At 35.2% G+C, this 23,908-nt stretch overlaps 1 protein-coding gene across 2 annotated transcripts; it reads left to right on the plus strand.

Moving 5' to 3' along the window:
- The first annotated feature begins 9,533 nt into the window (after positions 1–9,533).
- On the plus strand, positions 9,534–23,672 carry LOC125681993 (glycine receptor subunit alpha-3-like). 2 transcript variants are annotated; one of them, XM_048922357.2, is made up of 8 exons: positions 9,534–9,837; positions 16,011–16,075; positions 16,377–16,444; positions 16,545–16,780; positions 16,952–17,034; positions 17,133–17,273; positions 21,826–22,283; positions 22,471–23,672. In XM_048922357.2, exons 1-8 carry the CDS (start codon positions 9,746–9,748, stop codon positions 22,660–22,662), a joined length of 1,335 nt encoding a protein of 444 aa, XP_048778314.1. In that variant the 5' UTR covers positions 9,534–9,745; the 3' UTR covers positions 22,663–23,672. The 2 variants fall into 2 exon arrangements, with proteins under 2 accessions (XP_048778314.1, XP_048778315.1); XM_048922358.2 differs by lacking the exon at positions 9,534–9,837 and adding an exon at positions 11,998–12,141.
- Positions 23,673–23,908: the final 236 nt, after the last annotated feature.

Here is a 23,908-nt window from a genome sequence, read left to right on the forward strand (position 1 = left end):
ATAACAAAGCTTGCTGGGATACTTCGTCTATGACTAACCCATACATTTTTTTTTTCAAATTCCAAATTCGTTTTCCCGGTACACTTTTGGTCTCTAAAGTATTACGTACTGCCATCAAATATACTTTGACCTCACACAAGCTAAGAACTGTGAACACAACAATACCTATTCTCTAATACCAATGAATCTTTTATGACAGTAGTATGCAATATATGTATAAAAATAATACCCCTTAGGGAAGTGAAAGACTCATAGTGAACTGAAATTTTAAATGCATGTACATTGAAGCAGTGTCTAAATGTCTGCTTTTGCTTGGTTGTGCACATTATATAGCATGACGTAGATTCCTAACTAGGTTCAAGAAAGAACAAAACTGTAAGGACGTATATCCTTCCGATTTATTGATTGATTAAAGTGTCAATAGGTATAGTATTTTTAGAAATCTCTTGCCAGCAGAAATTGAGAATGCTGTATACTGATCTTTCAAGTCCTCGTCTTTCACACATACGTTATAAGTCACCGCCTGTCGATACTATTTGATACATGTAACATTTTTCTCACCAATGTTCGTTTGGCAGTTACATGATGACATGGCTGAGTAACATGTCTGACTTTGTAGACATAAAATATTCTCTAACCCGGAGATTTGTTCTCTCTTGAAGTAGTTATTTGTGATACGTTTATTTCATTTGGCATCTCAGTCAGAAAATCGACAGATGAACACGCTGCATGTTTCTCCAGAATCTAACCTAAACAATGACTCAAAACACTGTATCATAACATAATCCAGATTGCTCAGTCAAAGTGATGGACACCCTACTTTAAAATACAATTGTAGACGCAATGTTTAGAGAGGACAGCAAATACTGAAAACCACCTGCAGGTGAAAGGAGTACAACTTTGCAGGACAAATACACTATTCTAATCGAAGATCAATTCAGCTTAAATATAGGCGTTGCGCAAAACCATATTGGAAGACTAATCTAAAATTTTGGCGAAAATGCACAGTATCGATCATTTTTATAGAAAACAAGGAGACCACGAGCCGTATAAGGGTCACCGGAGTACCAAACGACAAAACCTCAATTTAGAAGAAATGTATGTTGTTGGTGCAATCGGTGCATCTTTCAAGTACTGAGGATTGAATGATGAATCCTTCTTCTTCTTCATATCTTGAACAGATATTTTTTTATATTACAATCGTATCAATGACTTTAATTTTGACAACAACAAACTATCCTATTCTGCAAAAATCACTCATAACTTTGACTGATTGGCATGATTCTACTGCTTGGTTATAATCAACCTTTTGTCTAAAACCTCTGTACTATGCAATTATGACCCACCAAAACCACTTTAACTCTTTTATTACGTAGTGATCCTGACTTTGTCCAAATGACTTTTATTTGGGGTCATGGCACAATGGAAAAAAGTGAAGATAACGAAGAGTAATCAATCTTATAAATCCTATGTCGAATGCCAGATCAATGACACAGCAAATGCGGACTCCTATAAACACCAGAGGTGGAATCAGGTGCTAAGGAGGAGTAAGCATCCCCTGTTAACCACTCACCATGCTTTTCAAGATTTAGTTTATTTTCAGTATCTGATCAAAACACATGTAGTTCCGACTTAAGAGTCTTAGCTAGCCATCAGAAATATAACATTTGAGTTGAGACCAAATGTTCAGGAGTATAATGAAGAAGATTTAATTATTTTATACTACCGGTTCAATATTCATACGCCACGTCGAGGGACCTCAACCCTCACTACTGGAATTCAATTTTACTAATGATTCAGTTTAGGTATTTGGTGACCAGGACTGGAAAAACTATGCATTTCATTATGTTATTGATAAAGCTCCGTCCCATTACCACAATTCGTAACCCAGGAACCGTATATTCCACAGTTCACCATAAAATGCAAAGAGCTTTACCCTAGTACCAAAACTATTGACCTACAGAGGCCATGAATTCCACAGTATGGTAGAACCTTCTCAGTCTATTAGCATTACGTACTCAGTTTGGTGTCCAGGTGTCAAGATCAAGGAGTTGTAGACAATTAATGCATTTTTATCATACAAGTCAAGTCCCACCCTAACACCAGATCCCCAAACCTAGCACCAGGGTTCCTAGCACCAGATCCCCAAACCTAGCACCAGGGTTGCTAGCACCAGATCCCCAAACCTAGGACCAGGGTTCCTAGCACCAGATCCCCAAACCTTGCACCAGATCCCCAAACCTAGCACCAGGGTTCGTAGCACTAGATCCCCAAACCTAGCACCAGATCCCCAAAACTAGCACCATATCCCCAAACCTAGGACCAGGGTTCTTAGCACCAGATCCCCAAACTTAGGACCAGGGTTCCTAGCACCAGGGGCGCGTTTTACAAAAGAACTTACGACTTACAACAAAACTTTACATACTGGAATTTTCAGGTTTATTGTAAGGTCATTCAATCCAAATGCAAAATATTTTTATAAAATGTTGAAAATTAAGCTACTCCATTCACTTAAATTAATAATTTTGTAATACAATTCAAGACTTGCGACTTTGCCGTAAGTTGTTTTGTAAAACGGGCTCCAGATCCCCAAACCTAGGACCAGGGTTCCTAGCACCAGATCCCCAAACCTAGGACCAGGGTTCATGCATTTCACATTTTAGTCTTCATTGCTACTACTTGTATGTACTCAGTTTGAATGTGTATTGCCCAGAAGGAAACCTATGCATTTTCACAAGAACACCACCCCTGTCACCAGAAAACCCCCAGATCCAACGGCCACAAAGTTCACAATTTTGGTAGAGACTTCTCTCTTCATTGTTACTAGTTGTTTGGTTTCGATTTGGTTGTTTGATGACAATCAAGAATATTGGGACCCAACAAAAAAACCAATGCAGTTATCTAAACTATAAAGCCCCACTATAGCAACAGAACACCTTGAACCTCATGAATATCTTGAGGCATCCTTGATGGCCATGATTATGGACACATTTTGTCTGCTACATTTCCCATAATAGGAAAGATTTTTTTAAAAATCCATCTTTCTTTTTTACTCCACTCCCAACGCGGCAGGGACCACGAAATTCACTATTTATGTTTCCGTCACCCTTTCATGCTACATGTCAAGTTTGCTGAATTTGACCGAAGTAGTGATGTATAAGTTGAAAATACTTATCCGTTAATGCATGTCAAACAATCTACAATGAGTTCGAACAACACTAAACTCGTCATCAGTTTGAGAATAATTACGTCACCCATTAATTCTTCGCGCTTTGTGCATCAGTCCATTGGACGAATAGGATGTACCCTAAGCCGCTCCTTAAATAACTTATTGATTAGCAAGTTATAAACAATAATCATGTTCAGTAATTTGCAGTGGATATATATTTTACTTATGTAAAACTTTTCTGTTTGTCTTGAGGAAGGGACAGGTAGTCCCAAAAATTTGACAATATGATTGTGTCGTTAGTATGTATACACCAACAAATATTGTTCATTCATACATTATAAAAATTTCACGGTCAAATCAATATTATGTTGACTTGTAATCTAACATCTGTGGTAACCGTATTAAGTTCCAAGTTTTTTTTCCTGAGAAATATCTCCCTCTTCTCAAACCTTCACTTTAAACAATGTTTCACTGTGTGGTGGTGGACTAACCTCCAAACTCAAATGATCGCAATAATTAGAGTCTCTATATGCAATTAGTTTCATCCGGTCTAATGCATAGTTTCGAGAAATTGTCTCTTCATCTGGGATTGAAGTTGTTTAATTGTATGTTTGTGTCTGTTTATCGATAAAATCCGGGTTTAAGTAAATGTAGTTGCGGTGATGGAAGGTGACATTGTGTGTCTGTTGCTCTGAACGTGAAACAGGTGAAAATTTCCTATTATAAGCAGTATATGGCAACCCAATACTGTACTGAGCATGGACTGAAATGGATACCCCTGCTGATGGTCCACGTTAAGAAGCTGACATGGATTTTACATTCAGTCAACCATGTTTTGCTTCAAGATGTTATTATTGTCTCAAAAGGCTACAGAGTGCAGGTTTTTTTTCTTTTAGATATACATGTAGATGAAGGCAAATAATTCAGTCCATTTAACCATCAGAATTGATTACAGAATTTAAAATTTTAATGTAAACTGAAACACAACTCTCATTTACGCTGATTGATACGAAAGTATGGAGCCTACTTTGTATACAAGATTGAAGATAACGGTAATATTGTTTAACGTCCCGCTTCAGAATCTTTCACTCATATGGAGACATCAGCATTGCCGGTGAAGGGCTGCAAAATTTAGTCCTATGCTCGGCGCTTACGACCTTTGAGCACGGAGGGGTCTGTATCGTGCCACACCTGCTGTGACATGGAACCTCGGTTTTTTGCCGTCCCATCCGAAGGACCGCCCCCATTTAATCGCCTCCTACATCAAGCAAGGGATACTGAGGATCTATTCTAAACCGGATCCCCGCGGGACTATGTGTGTATATGTGTAATGGATGTGTGTATATATGTAATGTGTGTATATAAACAGAAATACGTTTATTGAAACCAATTTAGGCATACGAATAAAAAGCAACATACAAAAGAAGAAAGTCAAAAATGTGTATATATATATATATATATATATATATATATATATATATATATATATATATATATATATATATATTGAATGTGTGTATATATGTAATGTGGGTTGTACATGTTGTGTCGGCAAGGGTAAAGCACTGTATTGCCCTTCGTTCGTTTACTACTTTCCATCCTTGACATCGGAATAAAAAAAGAATCATGAAATCACTTACCATTTTGAACACAAAGAGGATATTCGTGATACAATTCCAATATTGACTCAATCAGCGCTAGGAGCGCAAAAATATCGAGATTGCCCATTGTTTGGATTGGAATAAAACGCTATCAAAAGTAAGTAATCAGAAGCTTCCGGAACCAAATATTCAAAGTCGCATTATAGCAAGCTTCTCTCTCTCTCTCTCTCTTTCTCTTTCTCTCTCTCTCTCACGCACACACACACACGGCACACACACACGCACGCACGTGCACGCGCGCGCACACGTTTGCAATCTAACAGATTTGTAGAAGTCTTAGTTATTTTATCATAGTCAAATGACAGTAGACGAGAAAATGCTTCCAATTACAAAAAATGTTGGGTTTTGTTTTTCTAAATTAGCCCAATCTATGAGAGTGTCTTAATGTTTTCAATCTGTAGGTCATGAATTCGAATATGTTGTGATTTTCATTTTCATAGCAATGAATACCACCAACGACTATCAAATTACTAGAGGATCTCCCCCCCCCCCCCCAGAAAAGTTTATGGATCTTGTCTCCATTTTGGTTCCCATATTTATCCCCTTGTATCCAAGATGATCGGTGTTGTGTGTGTTTGAATGCATCAAATTCGATAAACATTCACTTTATGAATATGCCCATGCATTTGTGAGGGATGTTCAACTTGTTGTGTTCTTGTTGAAAGTTCAATAAAATCATTGAAGGCAAACAAACATGTTGTGCGTTTTGAATTTTTGGAGCGAAGACACGGTAAAATACATGCATGCCATGTGTGACGATAATGAGAGGATCATTCAAGTGCATGAAAATAAGAATTGGATAATTTTATTATCTTTTCTGTACTGTATCACAAGTATGTTTTCTATCATCAAAATGTCAAACTGTTGGAATAAATTGACGATAATTTTTGACGTTCTTTATACGCCAGGATTCCTACCGATCTTTAGTTGAATAACTTTATAGTATTGATTATTTCCTTCTTGTTATAGTTAAACCGCAGGCAGATGTAAACAGGAAACACTTGTTCACATCTTTTATAGTCTTATCATATTTCAAAAACATATTCGATCCTGTGATTTGCACAACAATTTGCGCAGTTCTTATAAATTTTACCCTGTTTGTCGAAATTTCATTTCAATAATATAAATACATTTTGCACTTTTTATATTGAAAAATTTCAAATATGAAAAAAACCCTCCATTACAGTGTTTTTGGAAGGGGCTATATTTAGTGTCATTGTGAGCTTGAGATTTTGTGTCATACATGCAAATGTGCCAGGTTGTGACCGGAATATTTAACGCAACAAAATGTTCGTGTCAAAATGGGTGCCTTATGTGCAACTTACTTTAGATATCTTGTGTCTCTCTTTTGTGTCCTTTTCATGTATCATTAGTGCACAGGTGTGTGATTATCGTAACTTAAATGTGTATTTGACCCAACTATATGTGTTAACTCAATACTCAATACTGTGTATCTTAACGTGTAACTTGCGTGTTCCTGACGAAAACGTATGAATCTACACTTTAAAGAGAACCAGTTGAAGAAACGGATATATTTGGGGTACTAGTATGACTGATGTATGACGTCATTGTGCAAAATTGTTTTCCACGAATAAATTCATCGGATATATTGTGGACATATATAAAAATAATGTAGACCTATCATTGTTAAATGTATTATTAAATCCGAATACTATTCCTGGCTTGTTATCTTGAGAAATATCTTGTCTTGGCTTGTCTGCATGAGCTTACGTTTATTCTTTGTTCCAGAATTGATGGTTAATTAACTAGATGTTTAGTCATTTGATGAACAGCAATAAAATAAGATCAGAGGATAATAAAACAGCGGATTTGGAAAACTCAGAGGAACCACGAATTATAAAATCCAGGCCGTGTCTGGTTTCTACTAAAGAAAGAGATCGTGGAGATTTTGGCGGTCGCAGCGTCTTGGGCCGAGTTTGATAAAGCGATAAATGCAGTCATTAGGACCACAATACATTGATTATAAGTTCTTCTGAGCCAGAATCAATCACGCTAATTAAATACAAAACCACGAACGCTATATTGTGTTTCGCAATATTTTGGTCATTCTTCTAATAAGCGTTCAAGAGTAATGATTCTAGATAGAGAACATTCGGAAATCAATTTTACGGTCAATCATAGTCGGTACTCACTCTGTAAGACGGGAATTTATATGGTACGCCGAACCGTGACACCATATCTTCCAATTCGAACAGATATCCTTGACAGTAGTATATCCACGTCTTGGTTATTATAGGTTGACGAGTGGCTTGTAGAAACAGCAAATGGACCTTGTTGCTGGTGATTTCCGAACAAAGTATTTCATTGACAAGAAGATTATCATTTATTGAGGTGACAAGGGATTGTTTCGAATTAATTTCGGTCATTATTTTTAATGAAAATTAGGTTTGGTGTTTGAATGTTGCTTAAAATTTCAATGATAATAATTTGTCATAGAGGGATAGATCTACAATATGCAAATCCCCATAGTAAAATGCATGAATGTCAGAAGTCAAATGCGAAACTTAATTCTAGTTGTAAAGCTATTAATTCAAATATTGCGAAACGTTACAGACGGCACGTGGAACAGCTTTTAAAAAGAGATAGGTGGCAGATAAGAAGAGGTCACATGTATATACATGTAGGCAGCTGGCATGTTGTTTGGTATATATATATATTGTCTTGCAATTGGTTGTCAAAAGTCTGCAGCGTAAAGGCAAAATGGTAAAATACAGCGAAAAATTGTACATGGGGTCCAGGACATATATTCACAGAAAACCGTACGATTACGACAACGACTTTCATGAAACTTACAACTTTTTTACGTTACGTCAAACTTAAGATTTTTTGTGAATACAGTAGACAAAAACTTGCGCCAATATGTCTACGACTGATTTTTTGTGAAAAGATGCGCAGATCTTTGACATTATAATTACATATTTTTACCTTAAAATTCTTAAGAAATTTCTTTTACGGTCACTGGGGAGTAATTTAGAGGGACCATCACCGAAAAGAAACCAAAGAAATTGGGTAAATCGAACTTTGAATTGTCACATTTCTTTCGCACAATACTTGGAATACACAAAACTTGCCCCTGAGGTTTGGCTGGAAACTGAGCATGCATTAAAAGAATAATGGTGAAAGACAAGATTAGGTAATTACCTACCTATATTTGTTATTCTTTCAATTTGAAAGACCGCAATATAGTATTGAATACTCATTCCTTATCATTTCTCAAATCGGCACTTAACACTAGAAATTATTTGTTGTTACACTAAAGTAAACAGAACATTTTCTTTATGATGTCTATATCCCAACTGACTGGAAATTCAAAAAGGTATAATATATGCATTAGTGTCATGTAAAAATAATGCAATTTCTATATATTTCTGCACTGTCATATTATTTCATTTAGAACAGAAAGTACTAAGGAATCAAATCCCGCGGGGATCCGGTTTTGAATAGATCCTCAGTACCCCTTGCTTGTCGTAAGAGGCGACTAAATGGGGCAGTCCTTCGGATGAGACCGCAAAATCCGAGACCCCATGTCACAGCAGTTGTGGCACGATAAAGATCCTTCCCTGCTCAAAGGCCGTAAGTGCCGAGCATAGGCCTCAATTTCACAGCCCTTCACCGGCTGTGGTGACGTCTCCATATGAGTCAAATATTCTCGAGCGGGACGTTAAACAATATCCATCCAACGAAGGAAACATTGTACTATCATTCTTCTTAGCTAATCCAAAATTTTAGTCGTCTTCAAAGACATCATACTGTCGGTCGTAGTCCGTTCTGGAATCGGTGCGTGGTCTGTGGTCGTTGTCCATGACGTAATCGATGAAAGGTCAATGATCGTTGTCCGTGACGTAATCGGTGCGTGGTCTGTGGTCAATGACAAAGTACAGCTTTGTATATATATATATATATATATATATATATATATATATATATATATATATATATATTCTAGATTATTATTTGGTGTTTAGATATAATTCAGGTATAATTTAGAACAACAAAACTTTAACAAAAATTAAACAGGTCGTTGAGACAGAGGGCAGATGAAACCAGCTACAGTGTGGATAATGTGCTTTTTCAGTCTTCTGCGCTTGATTATTTCCCGATGATAGTTGTTTCTGCTAAACTAATAAACTCAGTAATGCCAAACGATCTTTTGTTCACACCAAAAGGTCTTTTATTTAATGATTGTGTTTACTGTGACTAGTCTAGATAATAATCTTCTCATTAAGCCTCCCTGAAAATTAATTATTTCATAGTTCGGTGAGTGTTCTTCGGGCAAGACCGGATACTACAATGTAAATATTCCGAAGGTATAGCCTACATTTTTCGACTAATGGGTTTGAACGTGTAAAGTGACTTGCAAATATTTATATTGGCACAATGTTTATGATTGATTAGCTAAACCTTAATTTTTTTTTATTGTCCTTTCAAATCTTTTTTTAAAAAAATTAATCCATTCTACACTGATATGAATTTAATCGTTATTATCATTTATAAATGGTTTAGTTTCTTGATTTGATGAAAAAAGGACCAAAAACGGAAAGACAAACAGAAAACATATAGGCTACAGAATATATTTATAAAGCTACTGGAACACTGTTTATCATATCCCCAATGACTGAGCGAAAAATCAAAATCCAGAACATGCAAGATTCGTATGTTGAATTTAGCGCTTCCTTCATCATCCGCTTTCATACATCACTGAATACCGTGGATATAGTTAGCCGAAGTTACGACTGAACATTTGATTGATAAAACGGTGCTCGGCTCTCTGCCAAATGTTTTAAGTTAGCTACGAGGAAAATATATAATTTGTTTCCAGAAGCAGCTCATTCAATTGTATATATTACGGTTCCGATTTTCTAATGTCGTTGTGAGAAGTGGTGGACGTCAAAATATGGAGTTTCTATGGATTTGGCCTTTCCTTGCAGGTTTTTCAGTATTTGCTTGGGCACAGAATAAGGGACCGAATGAAAAGAAAGAAAAAAGGTAAGTAGTGAGCATTATCAGTCATGTTACACGAAAGTGAAATGTTTCTTCTTATTCTTCTAGCATATCAGAAAAAGAAAAGAGCCACAAGTATATTTTTAAAAGAGTGAATGACAGATTGTACTTGTAATATAGACCTGCGTTGGCTGTGCATATAGGACTCTAATGAGAACAGATATAAATATGTTATTCTCTTTGCGTATATTGCTTGTTGTTTATACAATATGTACTATGCCACATAATTATATATATATATATATATATATATATAGAGAGAGAGAGAGAGAGAGAGAGAGAGAGTAATGTTGTTATATCATAGTGATAATTCATTGGTTAAAACTCAGGAATGATAACGATATTTTATTCGTCCAATTCGAATACACCATTCCTGTAGATACCATGCGTTAATAAATTGTTATAAAGTAACAACTAGCACTCTATATAAGGCTAACTATTTCACGAATATTGTAATCTTCTGGAGATCGGAAACAAATTAAGAATAACTGGTGAGCGATTCCACCATTTAATGTGTCTTGTTGTACTCACATAATACCACCCCCACCGACCTACTGGCTGAGGAATACGTCGATCCCTCTATTGATCTCTAATTTTCCGAACACTCCGCTTATTTGGACTGATCCGCTGACTGTAAACACTATCTGGAGACATTTAGATAAAAGGAGTCAAAGGTCAATTGATGAAATATTCGTTACAGATATTGGTTCAAATGAATGTTTATTGGGCAAGCAATTCAACGCACGTGTAAAATCAAGAAATTCAAGACTTCACAAATTGCAACTATTAAACCTTCCGAGATTAAACGAACTAAAGTGATATCTGCGGCTGTTCTAAATCGTAGCTAATCTTGTTTCTGTTTACTTAATTTGCGAATACATATTGTATGATTATTTGGGCTTTTGAGCTTGCATGCTTTGATAAAAAAAACCCACTTTGATAGATAAGAAAAATATTAGTATATTTCTCCATTCAGGACATTGTTCACTTTTATCGTGAAGTATACGTGTATTTGTTTTTGAGTTCAATGTACAATACATTGTATTTTTATATCCGTAATCTGATAAATTAAAATGGTGTAATATATTGACGTGAACATCGAACATTTCATCCGAGTCATCTACTGTTTCCCAACAATCCATCAAAAGAGAAACCCAAGTGCTGGTTTATCAACTCTTCGTCAAAAGCACTGCTGCATTAAAGAGTTCAAATTTATTTTGAGAGTTTTCTCATGTTTCGAATGTTATTCTTGGATAGGGTAGTATCATTCTTGTTGAGAGAAAATTAGAAAAGAAAAACAGGGACGTGAACAAAACACATTTTGAAGATTGCTAGAAAAAACATGGAGGTAGTCATTTGATACGTCTGATCGACATCTTTTATAATTCTACTCGTGTCCAGATCCGAAAAAAATATCTATCTAGATAACAGATTGGGTTGATAGATTTTCGCAACGACGTCAGTTGGATTTTCCCCCTCAAAATACAGCTATAATCTATAAAAATTAAATGTATTGGGAAGAGAATCTGCGGTACAAAATATAATTAATCACCTTAATAATCAAAAACACACTACAGCTCGTCAATAAATGAAACGAATATGATTCAATTTAAACAGCCTAGAAAACTCAAGAAAACTCAAGAAATCTCATTGGATGTTAAGTTAATTTACATAAATAAATTAATGAAGTTTCAAAATACCATAATTATTGACAGATATACCGGTATTTCTTTAAATACACAAACTGGAATTTTAAACTACTACTGAATAATTCGATTTATTTATGCTTGTGACTGTCTATTTTCAACTTCTTATAAAATATACTTATATATATTTTTAAAAAAATACTAAAACGATCAAATGTTGTTTCTGGCGGAACTTTATGATCTTTAACATAAAAGAAGATATTACGATCACCAACTCTCTCTCTCTCTCTCTCTCTCTCTCTCTCTCTCTCTCTCTCATGCATTTAGTTAATCCTAGTAACCCAGGTTGTCTTTCTTGACGTATTGCCCGTTATACTTCCTTATCCCAGTATCGACAAGCTTTCGGTTTAGGAAAGGGTGCTGACCCCTAAACAGATGAAGAATTCCCCCGAGATTAGAATCGATAGCTGCAATGTGTGTCAGTTAGTTGGCTATTTCTGTATCTAATTCTGAATATCGACAGTGCTAATCTGCCCCAGAGTGCTAACAAATGTTTTAGAGAAAGTTTCAGAATGGAGACTCGAATGGTGCTCTCTATTTTGTTTTGTGTGAATGTTTCATGGAGTTACTCCAGAATGCAAAGGTATGAATTTGTAGCTTTTCTGTAGCTTCACGACTGCTCATTTGTTTAGAGAAGATAAGTGTAGACAGAAGGAAATTCCTTTAATAAAGAAACTGTATGCAACACATTTTGAAACAGTGATATGAAAAGAAATTAACTCTTCTTTGAATGAGTATCACTGGCTAAAGCTCAAGCTCTCTTGAAAATAGTAAGAGAGGGGCTTAAAGTCTATGTGCACTAAACTTGAACTCAGAAAATATTCCCGTAAGTGAGAAACAGAAACGATTGTATATACATGTATGCACTTCATTTCCAAACTGATAACCAATGCATGCCATGCATATATGCCTAATTTCATCTATTCACATAGGTCTTTTTAGGTTCTTGCAAGTGGTCCTTGTAGCACCAGTTACATGGAAGTTTGATTTGATTAATATCCATACTTGTGTTGTAACTCGAGCAAGCAAACGCAATCAAAGGATGATAAATGGGTCGTTACACTAACCAATAGACGGCATGAATTCTCCGAGTGGACCGATATGGCTTTCTCTGGCATGTAATCATAGCAAAATGAAAGCAATGTGACAAGGCTGCAAAAACGGTCGTATATTACTTCGCCTTGTTTTGCTTTGAAATGAAAATATTAGTTTGATTGTGACATAAATTACGCCTTTATCAGTCAGTAAATCAAACATGCATAACTAGACGAACGTTCTTTGGTTACTCATGCGCAGGAATTTTTTTTTATCCATGTGGTAATATCTAGAGTAATTTTCGATTATAGAACTTTAAAAGTTGAGACGTGGTCTTGATTTATATTTCATTTTGGATATACAGAGAAATCCAAACAAAATCCAAACTAAATCAAATTCAACTTCACATTTGTATACCAAAAAATTAACATACAATTGTAAGACAACAAGTGTATGTCACAGTCCAGTATTCTACCAGTCGAGCTAAGTTTGAGTTAGCCCATTAGCCAGGGATCGTGGAAAGGTCATGTATCTAACACTGCCACATTGTCCCCTCCAGTAAGAAAGGCGGCCCGACTGTCCCGGAGTGCCAGTGCCTGTGGGGCGAAGTTCTGGGGACAATCACTCTCACCCGCCAGAGAGTATACCAGGGTCCCAACGTAAGCACCAGATGTAACACAGATAATTATATGCCTCTACTGAGGATCGAACTCGCGACCTCTGGCACGACAGTCCAGTGCTCTAGTGATCGAGCTAAAGGGTTAACCCACTAGCCAGTGCTGGTAGGAAGGCCATATATCTAACACAATATACACAATGTAATAATATTGGCATATTTAGAATGTGATCCGAATTGATTTCTTTTTTTAAAAATACTAAATACACCTAATGTAAATTTGTTTTGGAGAGGGTGGCACCCTAATTTTGTGCAAAATAGTTATTTCATGTGTTAGTGTTATAACTTATATATATATATATATATATATATATATATATATATATATATATATATAGGCACCTGATCCTAACTCTGGTGTGTCCAGGGGGTCCATGTTCACCCGCGCTTTTATTCATACATATCATCATATTAGCAAAACTTTTTTTCCTGAGGCATATCGAATTATTGGTGTTGTTGATCATATCGGTGCTTTATTTATATTCAAGTTTTATTAAATCATTTTGTTTGTTTTTATTTCATATGCTATAAAATAATATTTTTTACACTTTAAAAAATGAATAAATATTTTAAAATATATTATTATCCTCATCGTAAAAGAAGAGAGATAATCCTACTGCATCTCTGACTTTTTAATATAAATTCACCGTCCTTCCCAACATGCTGTTTATGGTGAGATTCCCTCGCTGAAGTCTGAAATTGCACACACAATATCAGTATTCCCTGATACATGAATCAAATCAAATAACGTGACGTAGCAGCCCAGCTGAGAATCATATAGAAAATAGATGGTTTAAAACTACATATACATGTAATTACGTATACTTTTAATATTTTATACTACAATATACTGTGGGTGCTGTACATCATGAAACTCGTAGTATTTTTATATCTACACTGTACCGCTTGGACATAAAAGATAACTGTCATAAAATTCTAACGATCATCTTTAAACTTTTATTTCACTTTGGGTCTCACCTGAGACATAAAAAGACATACAAACACAGTATGAAACAAGACAACAAACCTATACACAGAAAGGAATGCTACTTTGTACTAGAAGTTGACATATCAGTTTTGCAGAACTTTGCTAAATCAAGAAGAGTACAATAGAAATACAGGTGAACACGTCTCCGGGTCAAATTGTAGTCTTCACATTTTGTACAGTTTCTAGGGTGTACAAATTGTAGTCTTCACATTGTGTACAGTTCTAGGGTGTACAAATTGTAGTCTTCACATCGTGTACAGTTTCTAGGGTGTACAAATTGTAGTCTTCACATTGTGTACAGTTCTAGGGTGTACAAATTGTAGTCTTCACATTGTGTACAGTTTCTAGGGTGTACAAATTGTAGTCTTCACATTGTGTACAGTTCTAGGGTGTACAAATTGTAGTCTTCACATTGTGTACAGTTTCTAGGGTGTACAAATTGTATTCTTCACATTGTGTACAGTTTCTAGGGTGTACAAATTGTATTCTTCACATTGTGTACAGTTCTAGGATGTACAAATTGTATTCTTCACATTGTGTACAATTTCTAGGATGTACAAATTGTATTCTTCACATCGTGTACAATTTCTAGGATGTACAAATTGTATTTTTCACATTGTGTACAATTTCTAGGATGTACACTTTTCTCTGATTGTTGAAATATTGCAATTAGATATTTAAGAACAACAGTATGTCAGTTCTCTCACTCGATCAAAAGAAGTCTTAAAATGGATTAACCTACGCCTCGTATACAAAATACAGATAACTGGACAGACCCATGGTATATGTCATAGGAACAGATACGCATTTCGCATTCTGTATTTTGCGTTGTTATCATAATTTCATTTTACGACTATTTCTATCATATTTACATAATTAGTTATAGTCCCAGACCATGCATTACAGAACATTATTGTAGACGCCAGTCATTGGAGAGGGCTTAAAAAAAGTACCAGTCTGGAAAACAACTGCATGGGGATGCTTCTCTGTCACATCCGGTTAAGTGCTTAATAGTAATGTTGTCAAACGCAGACATGACGTGCGGTTCGAGTAAAATGAAAACATAGTGGCTTCCAAGTTGTGAGACGTTGTACCCTAGAAAAGACTAAAATAATTACGTTCGTGTCAATCAAATGTAATTAAATAAATACGAAACGACGGGTCTATTCTGCAAAGACATAAACTGTCTCGCTTTTTCATAATAAATTCTTGGACTTCGAACGATAAGCAAATTTCATTTGGAGCCTTAGAGATTAGCAGCGTATGAATATGAAAAGTAACAATTATGTTTTGTTTATATCAATATGAATGAAATTGAAACTTGTTTATCGGAGTTTTGTTTTGTAAATGTCCAAGTTGTCGGCTGCTAATGTTTTATTTAGAAGGATTTGGCATTTCACGCTGCCCAAGTCAAGAATGTCAAGAGTACTTCACACTGGAGATGTTTGCTCTATCTCATAACATCGATATCATAGAAAAGATGTAGAGACAGGGTTCGGTTTATTGGAGAGGAGTGATAACTTCGTAGTTCCAGTAATAGCATTTTATAAAGAGCAAAACAAAACAAAACCAAAAAAAAACCACTGTCTTCGTTTCACCTCCAACAAACTACTTTTATTATATGTATATACATGTAATTATGATATATGTATATCACGCCATATTGTTGATAAAATTATGAAAAGTTCAGACCAAATAAATATACGTGGCATTCATGTTAATTTCTTACGACATGATTTCTCTTATTTTTTAGGACAGACTTGCTGATGCGTATTCTTAGTTACAAAGATTTGGAGAACCCGCCAAACTACGATTCTGGTGAGCTATTTTCGATTTTAAAAAAAATTAAAAGTAACATCTTGCATCCTGTTCGCCTATACATTAAGTATTTAATGAAGCCAATCTATTGTGTTGCTCTATTTTTAAAAAGTAAACTTCTATAACGAAGCTCATTATCGGAAATTGCAGCTGTAAGTTCCGATCTAGAAACCAAACAATACATAATTGTTTCTATAAACAGAATATTCGAGTTCCACTAACACGTATTTTATTTGGAGTCGTGCTTCCATCCTGTTTCTACAAGCATAGTGTACAAAATGCGCGGGTTTTTGTTTTGCAGATAAAATCACAGTCATCGAGGCTGACTTGAACGTAAACAGTTTTGATTCCATCAATGAGGCAAACATGGTAAAGCCGTAACCATAAGCATTCAATTATCATCATACATGAGACTGGCGATATAATAACTCACTGACATTTATAAACTTTTCAAAACTTTTTCTTGTAGGATTTCAAGATTTCTGTGATGTTGCACCTGCGCTGGACCAATAATTTGATCACTAACCAGTTCACCTCAGTCAAGAGCACTTTGGATTATGTGGAGCTGGACGCCACGAAGATGGGGCGTCTGTGGGTCCCCGATTTATACTTTCCCAACGAAAAACGATCGAACTTTTTTAACGTGATGACGGACAATAAGATGATGAGGTTACACCGAAATGGAACTATAGACTACACAACCAGGTCAATGACTGGCAATCCGGATAAAAATTTACAAATATCCAACACCGTGTTCTTTCAAAATTTGAATCATAAAATCTAAAAAAAAAAAAAAAAAAAAAAAATGACGGTTGTGGTGGTTCAAACTTTGAATTTATTTTAGCTAAATTCATGCATTTCTACTATACATTGTAGGATATCGCTAACGCTTTCTTGTCCTATGAAGTTAGAGAGGTTTCCATTTGACAAACAAACATGTTCCATTAAGATAGAAAGCTGTGAGTATCTAGTCAAATGTTCTCCATTCTGAATTATCGAAGATTTGAAAAATGACGTCATGACTGTACCTAACATTTCCTTATAAAATCGCCAACAGTTGGTTACACGACCAGCAGTATACAGCTTAGATGGTCCAACATTTCCGAAAATGCTGTAGCTCTGAACCAGACCGACCTGCCGCAATTTGAAATCACGGGGAGGAACTACTCACATCGCGAGAGAACCCATCGATTTAGAGGTATAGCATTGTGACGTCTCAAGATGAATGAAATAGTTTCCAGGAATCTTAAAGCAATAACATAAATTCCAATTGTTAGTCATGTAATGTTTATTCTTTTTGTCTGTTGATCATATATATTGTATAAATATAAGGACCTCATTAAAATTAGCTAATTTAAGCTTTTATGGGTTATCCTTGGGTTATTATATCATCATATGTCATGTTATTCATACAGTCACTTATTCTTTAACTGTTATAACTGCATAGTGCTATAGATTATGCCAGGTTTCAATTTCTTATTTTAAAGAGCTAGAGCCACGAAAGGTCAAAATCGGCCCATTCTTTGAATTTAATGAAATTGTCAAAATTTAATCTTAGGACAATGTACTTCATGAAAAAATAAAATATAGCATGATATTGCTTCCTTTGATGGAAAGGGTTACTTGGAAAGTTGCCTTTGTATAACGTTGCGTCGGCAGACAAGATACATCGTCATTAAAACATGTACGAGGGTTGTCTCAAAATTCCGTGGACAAGCGGCGTTTTTCAATAATCTAACGTCACTGAGAAATTAAACTTTTACAACATGAAGAGCAAACAATTTTCAATAAAAATATGTAAACAGTTTTAATATTAATTGACATTGAATAGGAAAAATTCAGGTTTTTCATTATAGGGAACCATAAAGCGGCGCAGTGTAAAAAAAATTTCGACTTATGTAATCGAAACAAAATTACAATCGCTGGGGGAAAAAAAACTTTGTTCATTTTATTTCTGACAGTATATTTCTATAGAGGAATCTTGTTTAGATATTCATTTATATACCTGGAAATTTTTTATCATTATCACGGAAAATTTAAATGAATTATGATATATCGTTCGATCTAGGACGTTTCGGTGTTGGGCAGTAGCTGTCGTCAGCTCCTTCTTCCGATTTAGAGTTTGAAGATTTTCTGTCCGAAGCATAGTATTTGTATCTACATGCATTGCATAATGTGTCGTGTTTATGTTTGACAGAGACAAAAAAGTTTTTGTAGAAAGCACTTTTTCAACTTCATTGATCAATAGTTTATGGCTTACGCGGTTTATAATATCGTTCAGCAGCTGTCTTTACATTGCACGCATTTCTACACATCTTGGTAATAAAATGTTATAATGATTACTTATAATTAAGCTCAGCGTTTAACATTATATCGGATATACATACTGAAATGTACAGCTTAATTTACTATACGTGTACTAATCAGGGGCGGGTACAAAGGAGGTGTCACGCGTAAAGAGGGTGAGGGGGGTAAATTTTTCTTTAAAATGTTTATCCAAATGGAGGTGGGGTGGGGGTTGCAACCCCCAAACCCCCTCTAAATCTACCACTGCTTTTGAATTCATTAATCAAAACCAATTAACCAATTTCATACATAGAAAAAAATTATTATATTTTTCGTAATATACATTAGATACTGCAAGATTATTTTGCATGGTAATCAAGAATGATATTTTTTCATACGCCTGAGTAATATAAAAACAAACAAAAACAAATAAAGTTTGAAAAATAAAATCTAATTAGGATGTCTGCGGATTTCTTTTAATTGTTTTCTCATATTCAAAGTCAGTAACTCAAAGATACATTTCGAGCGTTATAGGATTTGATCACGTGACCAACTTCATGATTTGAGTCGAATAACACATACTAAATTATTATTGTCCTCGGAACAAAATCTGCTACCTCGAGAACTTGATTGATTTTGTGTACATGGAATATGCTTTCACATAAATGCATTTTATATTTTGAAAATGAACATGCATTTTAACTAGAGTATTGAAGGAAAATATACAAATTCTTATATAAAATATAAAAAGTGTTGAAAAGGCGAATCGAAATAAAACGAAAATGTAAAACTAATCCGTGAGGTGGACGACAAAAAGAAACCTCTACACACAGTGACAGCGGTGTACTTGACTGATCTATATAATTATATTCAAGCATAAGTAATACCCGTGTAAATATGAACCAGGTTTTCAGAAACAGTTCTCCTAACCTTTTTGTCGGTTTTTGGTGAATTTCGACCACAAAACAGGAGTGTCCCTTTGACAAATACTAATGTAAATTGTTCTGAAGATTGTAACCTAAAATGTGGGTTTTTTCCCGGAAAATCATTCTCCTCTATACGCATTTTCTTTTGTTACCCTTGTGCGTGAAATTACACTAAACTATGATATGTATGAGTATCTATATTTAAATGTTCTGTACTAGATAATTTCATACTAAAATCTCGTACAATGAAATATTTGCTTCAGAAGACTTTATAGTGTAAACAACATTTATATCATTTAAAAGTGTGGGTTTTTTTCTTTTTGTAAGAAAGATAACTCAAGCACTTTGTACTTGAATATTGAAAAAAAAACCATCCCCTCTTAAAAATTATTTTTAAAAATTATTATCTCAGACCTAGGAGTGAAACGATTAACCGAAATATCGACACTGTTCAATATAAATTCTCGATTCAATGCTTCGATCTCCGGTTCGATACGTACATGTATTCTAAAAATTGGTTGAGTAAAATACCTCGTGCTTGACCTATACTTGTTATTTTTTACATGCACGAGGTGCAAAATGTCATACTTTTGTGTAGCCTCTAGTCTGACAAAAACAACAATGAACTTACGTTAAACTACATAGCCAAAGGGCATCTTACCGTTTGGCGGTTTGGAAATAGTTTGCTTTTAAGATTGGGACTGTGAATCTTTGTAATTAAATTTTACTTCAAAGTTATTATTGCTTTCTTCCGTAAAATCGTGACATAAGTATTGCAATTCGTATCGTATCATGAAAGGGGCGTATCGTTTCAGACCTAGATCTCACGATGTTGTTCTGCTACAAAATATCTCTAGATCTGTTTTAGAAAAAAAGGTGAAAATTCCATTTTTTATATAGATACATGTAACTTACTTTTTCCATTGAAATAAACAAAATGCAATGCCATTTTTCTTCCAAAGAACATGGATTTTCTGAATAACGATATGATACAAATACCTTTATAGTAGAACTATCGAGGGGGGGGGGGTAAGTTGGTAAGTTAGGTACTTTGTGCTAAATACATGATCCTCTGCTTTCGCCCATGACAATGCAATAATGTAACACAAACCATGAATTTCACAATTTTGAAAAATGCACCCAAACCCTTTACTAAGAATAACTAGGAATTCATTTTATTTGCTAAATGTTCAGGAATAGATAAGATTTTTTTTCTAAATTTCATACACTTTCACGGCCAAAACCAACCACTATATCCCTTGTACCTGGATCCATGAATTTAATGATAATTATGATAGTGGCACATGCAGCTAAGATCATATTTGTTTGTTTGGTCTAGTAAATGATGAAGGTTTTTCAAAAACATTTCTATTTTCAATATTCTATTTTCAATAATAGAGCCTCACCCTTGCACCAAATCCCCTGATCGAAGGGGCACGAATTTCAACATTACATGTCCAGGTAAAGAATAGGATTTTTTAGGTCACCTGAGTCATTCAAGTGACCTATTGCTGTTTTCGTTCGCCGTCGTGTCAACTAGTGCGTCGAGCGTCGGTCGTAAACTTGAACATTTTCAGCTTCTTTACTTGAACGGCTGAATCTATCCTAACCAATATTGGTGTATAGCATGTACCTCTTGTCAAAAATTATATTATTTGGGGGTTTTGTCGTTGGTTTTCATCTTTTTTTCCTCTTTTTTGACTCGATCCTCATCCCACAAGAGAAGCATGAGCTCGGTCAAGATCAAAGGAATGCCGTGGTCATTATTTTGCGATATACTCTCATACGAATTTATTTAACTGATTATGAGAAAATTGATACACACATCTTGACTGAAGAATATTATCATTCAATATACATGTAAATCAATCGCCTGCATTTCCGAGATCGATGCAAATATAAAACTGTCGATGCACAGACAAGTTAACCCTCTTCTACGTAGGCCTTGTACTGTGTGATATAATCCGTCAACATCAACTAAAGACTTGAAATATTTTTTCAAAATAGATCTATCATACCCTGCCGTCTCACCTTTTTCGTCAGCAAAAACATGTAGGCCGAGTGCCACGACGTCACGGTGACTTAATTAATTCATAGCTGTATAAGTAAACGATCAGCTGTATAATGTATATTTCTGAGTCGTAGTAGAATAGAAATGAAGTTCTGGTTTTCATAGATGGTGCAGGATAACCTCCTTGGTTTTGAATTGTTGATTGAAATATAAAATCCTCGGTTAACGCTTCGGCTTTTATATTTCTAAACAACATTTCTCGACCTCGGAGGTTATCCTGAATAGGCTGGAACAAACACGATTTCTTAATTTTTCTTGCTCAATTTATCATATTAAAATTTGATTGAACTTGAAACTGTACAGATGTTAACACACGACAGGCAACAATAGACAAAAACAGATCGCAGTTGGAGACCTAAAATGGATTATATATCATTGCATGTAGGCCATATTATTTTATTAGAACAGGCAAGGTTCTGTAGTGGTCACGTGATATGAATATTAACTAATTTTCTTTTCATTTGTAGGAAATTTCAGTTACCTTCAGGCCGATTTTCATCTAGAGCGCAACATAGGCTATTACATGATACAAATGTACATTCCCAGCCTCCTGATTGTTTTACTATCCTGGGTCTCTTTCTGGCTCAATGTCAACTCAGTACCAGCCCGAATTTCCTTAGGAGTTCTCTCGGTTCTAACAATCACTACCCAGAGTTCTGCTGTGAATGCGTCACTTCCCCGCGTTTCTTACATCAAGGCCATCGACATCTGGATGACGACATGTCTGGTGTTTGTATTTGCGGCCCTGATTGAGTTCTCAGTTGCCAATGTACTGAGTCGTAATAACAGCTCGGAAAAAGAATTTCTGCAGAGCATTTTTCGCATGACTAAAATCGGTCGAATAGAAAAAGAAAAGAATGGTAATGACGTAACGAAAGGCCTTCGGCATCGTCGACAGAGTCAGATAGACGCTGAAAAGAAAGATGTAAGTGCGGATCCCATAATTTGAACATTTTCACTTTTGACTTCAATTATGTGTATACTTTGCGGCTTTGGTGTTGAGCAAAGGATTATGTAAAGAATTAAACCACATCACGTACGGAATCACTAATTTAAAAGTAGACATGCCTCGATATATTATGCGTTATAAGAATGTTTCTTACATTTTCCAGCTCATCGTAAACGAGTATGGTAATGTTAATCTAAAGCCAGAAGCCAAAGAGAAGACAGAAAAACTCCAACAAAACAAGGGTCTGGTCTACGCTTCCTATCTGGATGTCACGTGCAGGGTCCTTTTTCCAACGATATTTATAATCTTTAACATCGTCTACTGGGTGTATTTCTGGAAATTAACCGTCAACTGATCATTATCATTCCCTGCATAGCTATGTCCAAAAAAAACCGACTATTAGTTGTTGTCGATACGACCTACCCTATATCAATTGTTAAAACTTATCAGGTGTCATTGTTATATAGTTTATTCAATTCTCGGATTACTTTCTAAACATTGATTTTGATGTATTTTCGTATGATGTATATTGGGTTCGTTTCAAGTATTGTACACATGTATAAACAATATTTGAAAAAGATGTTGCTTTTCATCCTCATCATCCGTCCGTGAATTTAGTGGGGTTTCTGTTTTGTTCTTACCATGCACTTCTCGCACCATTTCTTGATTTCATACGACATCATATGGAACTAGACCTAAATTGAAATGTTGTTTGTTTTCTGTTTGCGACCCTTTATTTTGTCCTATAAGTAGCTAAGTGGGTAGAAATATATTTTCATTGGTGGGGCGGCGGCTACAAAACGGTGATATTTTTAATGACTAGATCCATCTTGCCAAGACTATTTTGTTTAGGTAAAGAGCGTACACAATTTTCATTTTAAAATGCAGGAAAAGGTTCGTCTTTGAAATGATTTAGTAATTCTAAAGATACAATAATGAAAACAATTAAATTCAGTCAGTTTATCTTTTTGGGTCGGTCAATAATTGAAAACAAAACAAAATTTTGATTAAGGCTCCATCCAAACAAGGTACATTATTGGAAGTAAAGAATACTCGATGCCACACATTAACTAAACATATGCCATATCAATTAGTACTGTTTAGGACTGTGATCATGTGCAATACTTGTAGTATTTCTAAATGATTTTGTTATTGTCGACTTCTACATGTACATGTAACGATCACTTGATGAACATGTTCACTGAGGCCTCCGTGTGTTACTGTGTGATCACTAACACGTGGTTTTTGTTTTGTTTTGCGGTACTAACACTCTACTCGCTGTGAAGTACATGTGTATTGGACTGTTATACATTGTGATTCCACTGGTTTTCAGTATTGTTACAAAATAAAAATTAAAAAATTCGAGATATTCTGAGTGTAGCCTGGTTTGAAGTCTGAAATTGAGTGAAATAGAATAGGATCGCAGCTTTATTATCCCCGTGTACATGTAACAGAACTCCTACAGATATACAGAACTCCTACAGATATACAGAACTCCTACAGATATATGGTCGCTCGTTAGTTAGCGTATGTTCGTTGTTGCGATGTTGACAGAAAAAATAGCCAACATCGGTCACCGTCATCTGTGTCGCCTTTGAGAA

Source organism: Ostrea edulis, chromosome 2 (genome assembly GCF_947568905.1).
Source record: "Ostrea edulis chromosome 2, xbOstEdul1.1, whole genome shotgun sequence".
Taxonomy (NCBI): domain Eukaryota; kingdom Metazoa; phylum Mollusca; class Bivalvia; order Ostreida; family Ostreidae; genus Ostrea; species Ostrea edulis.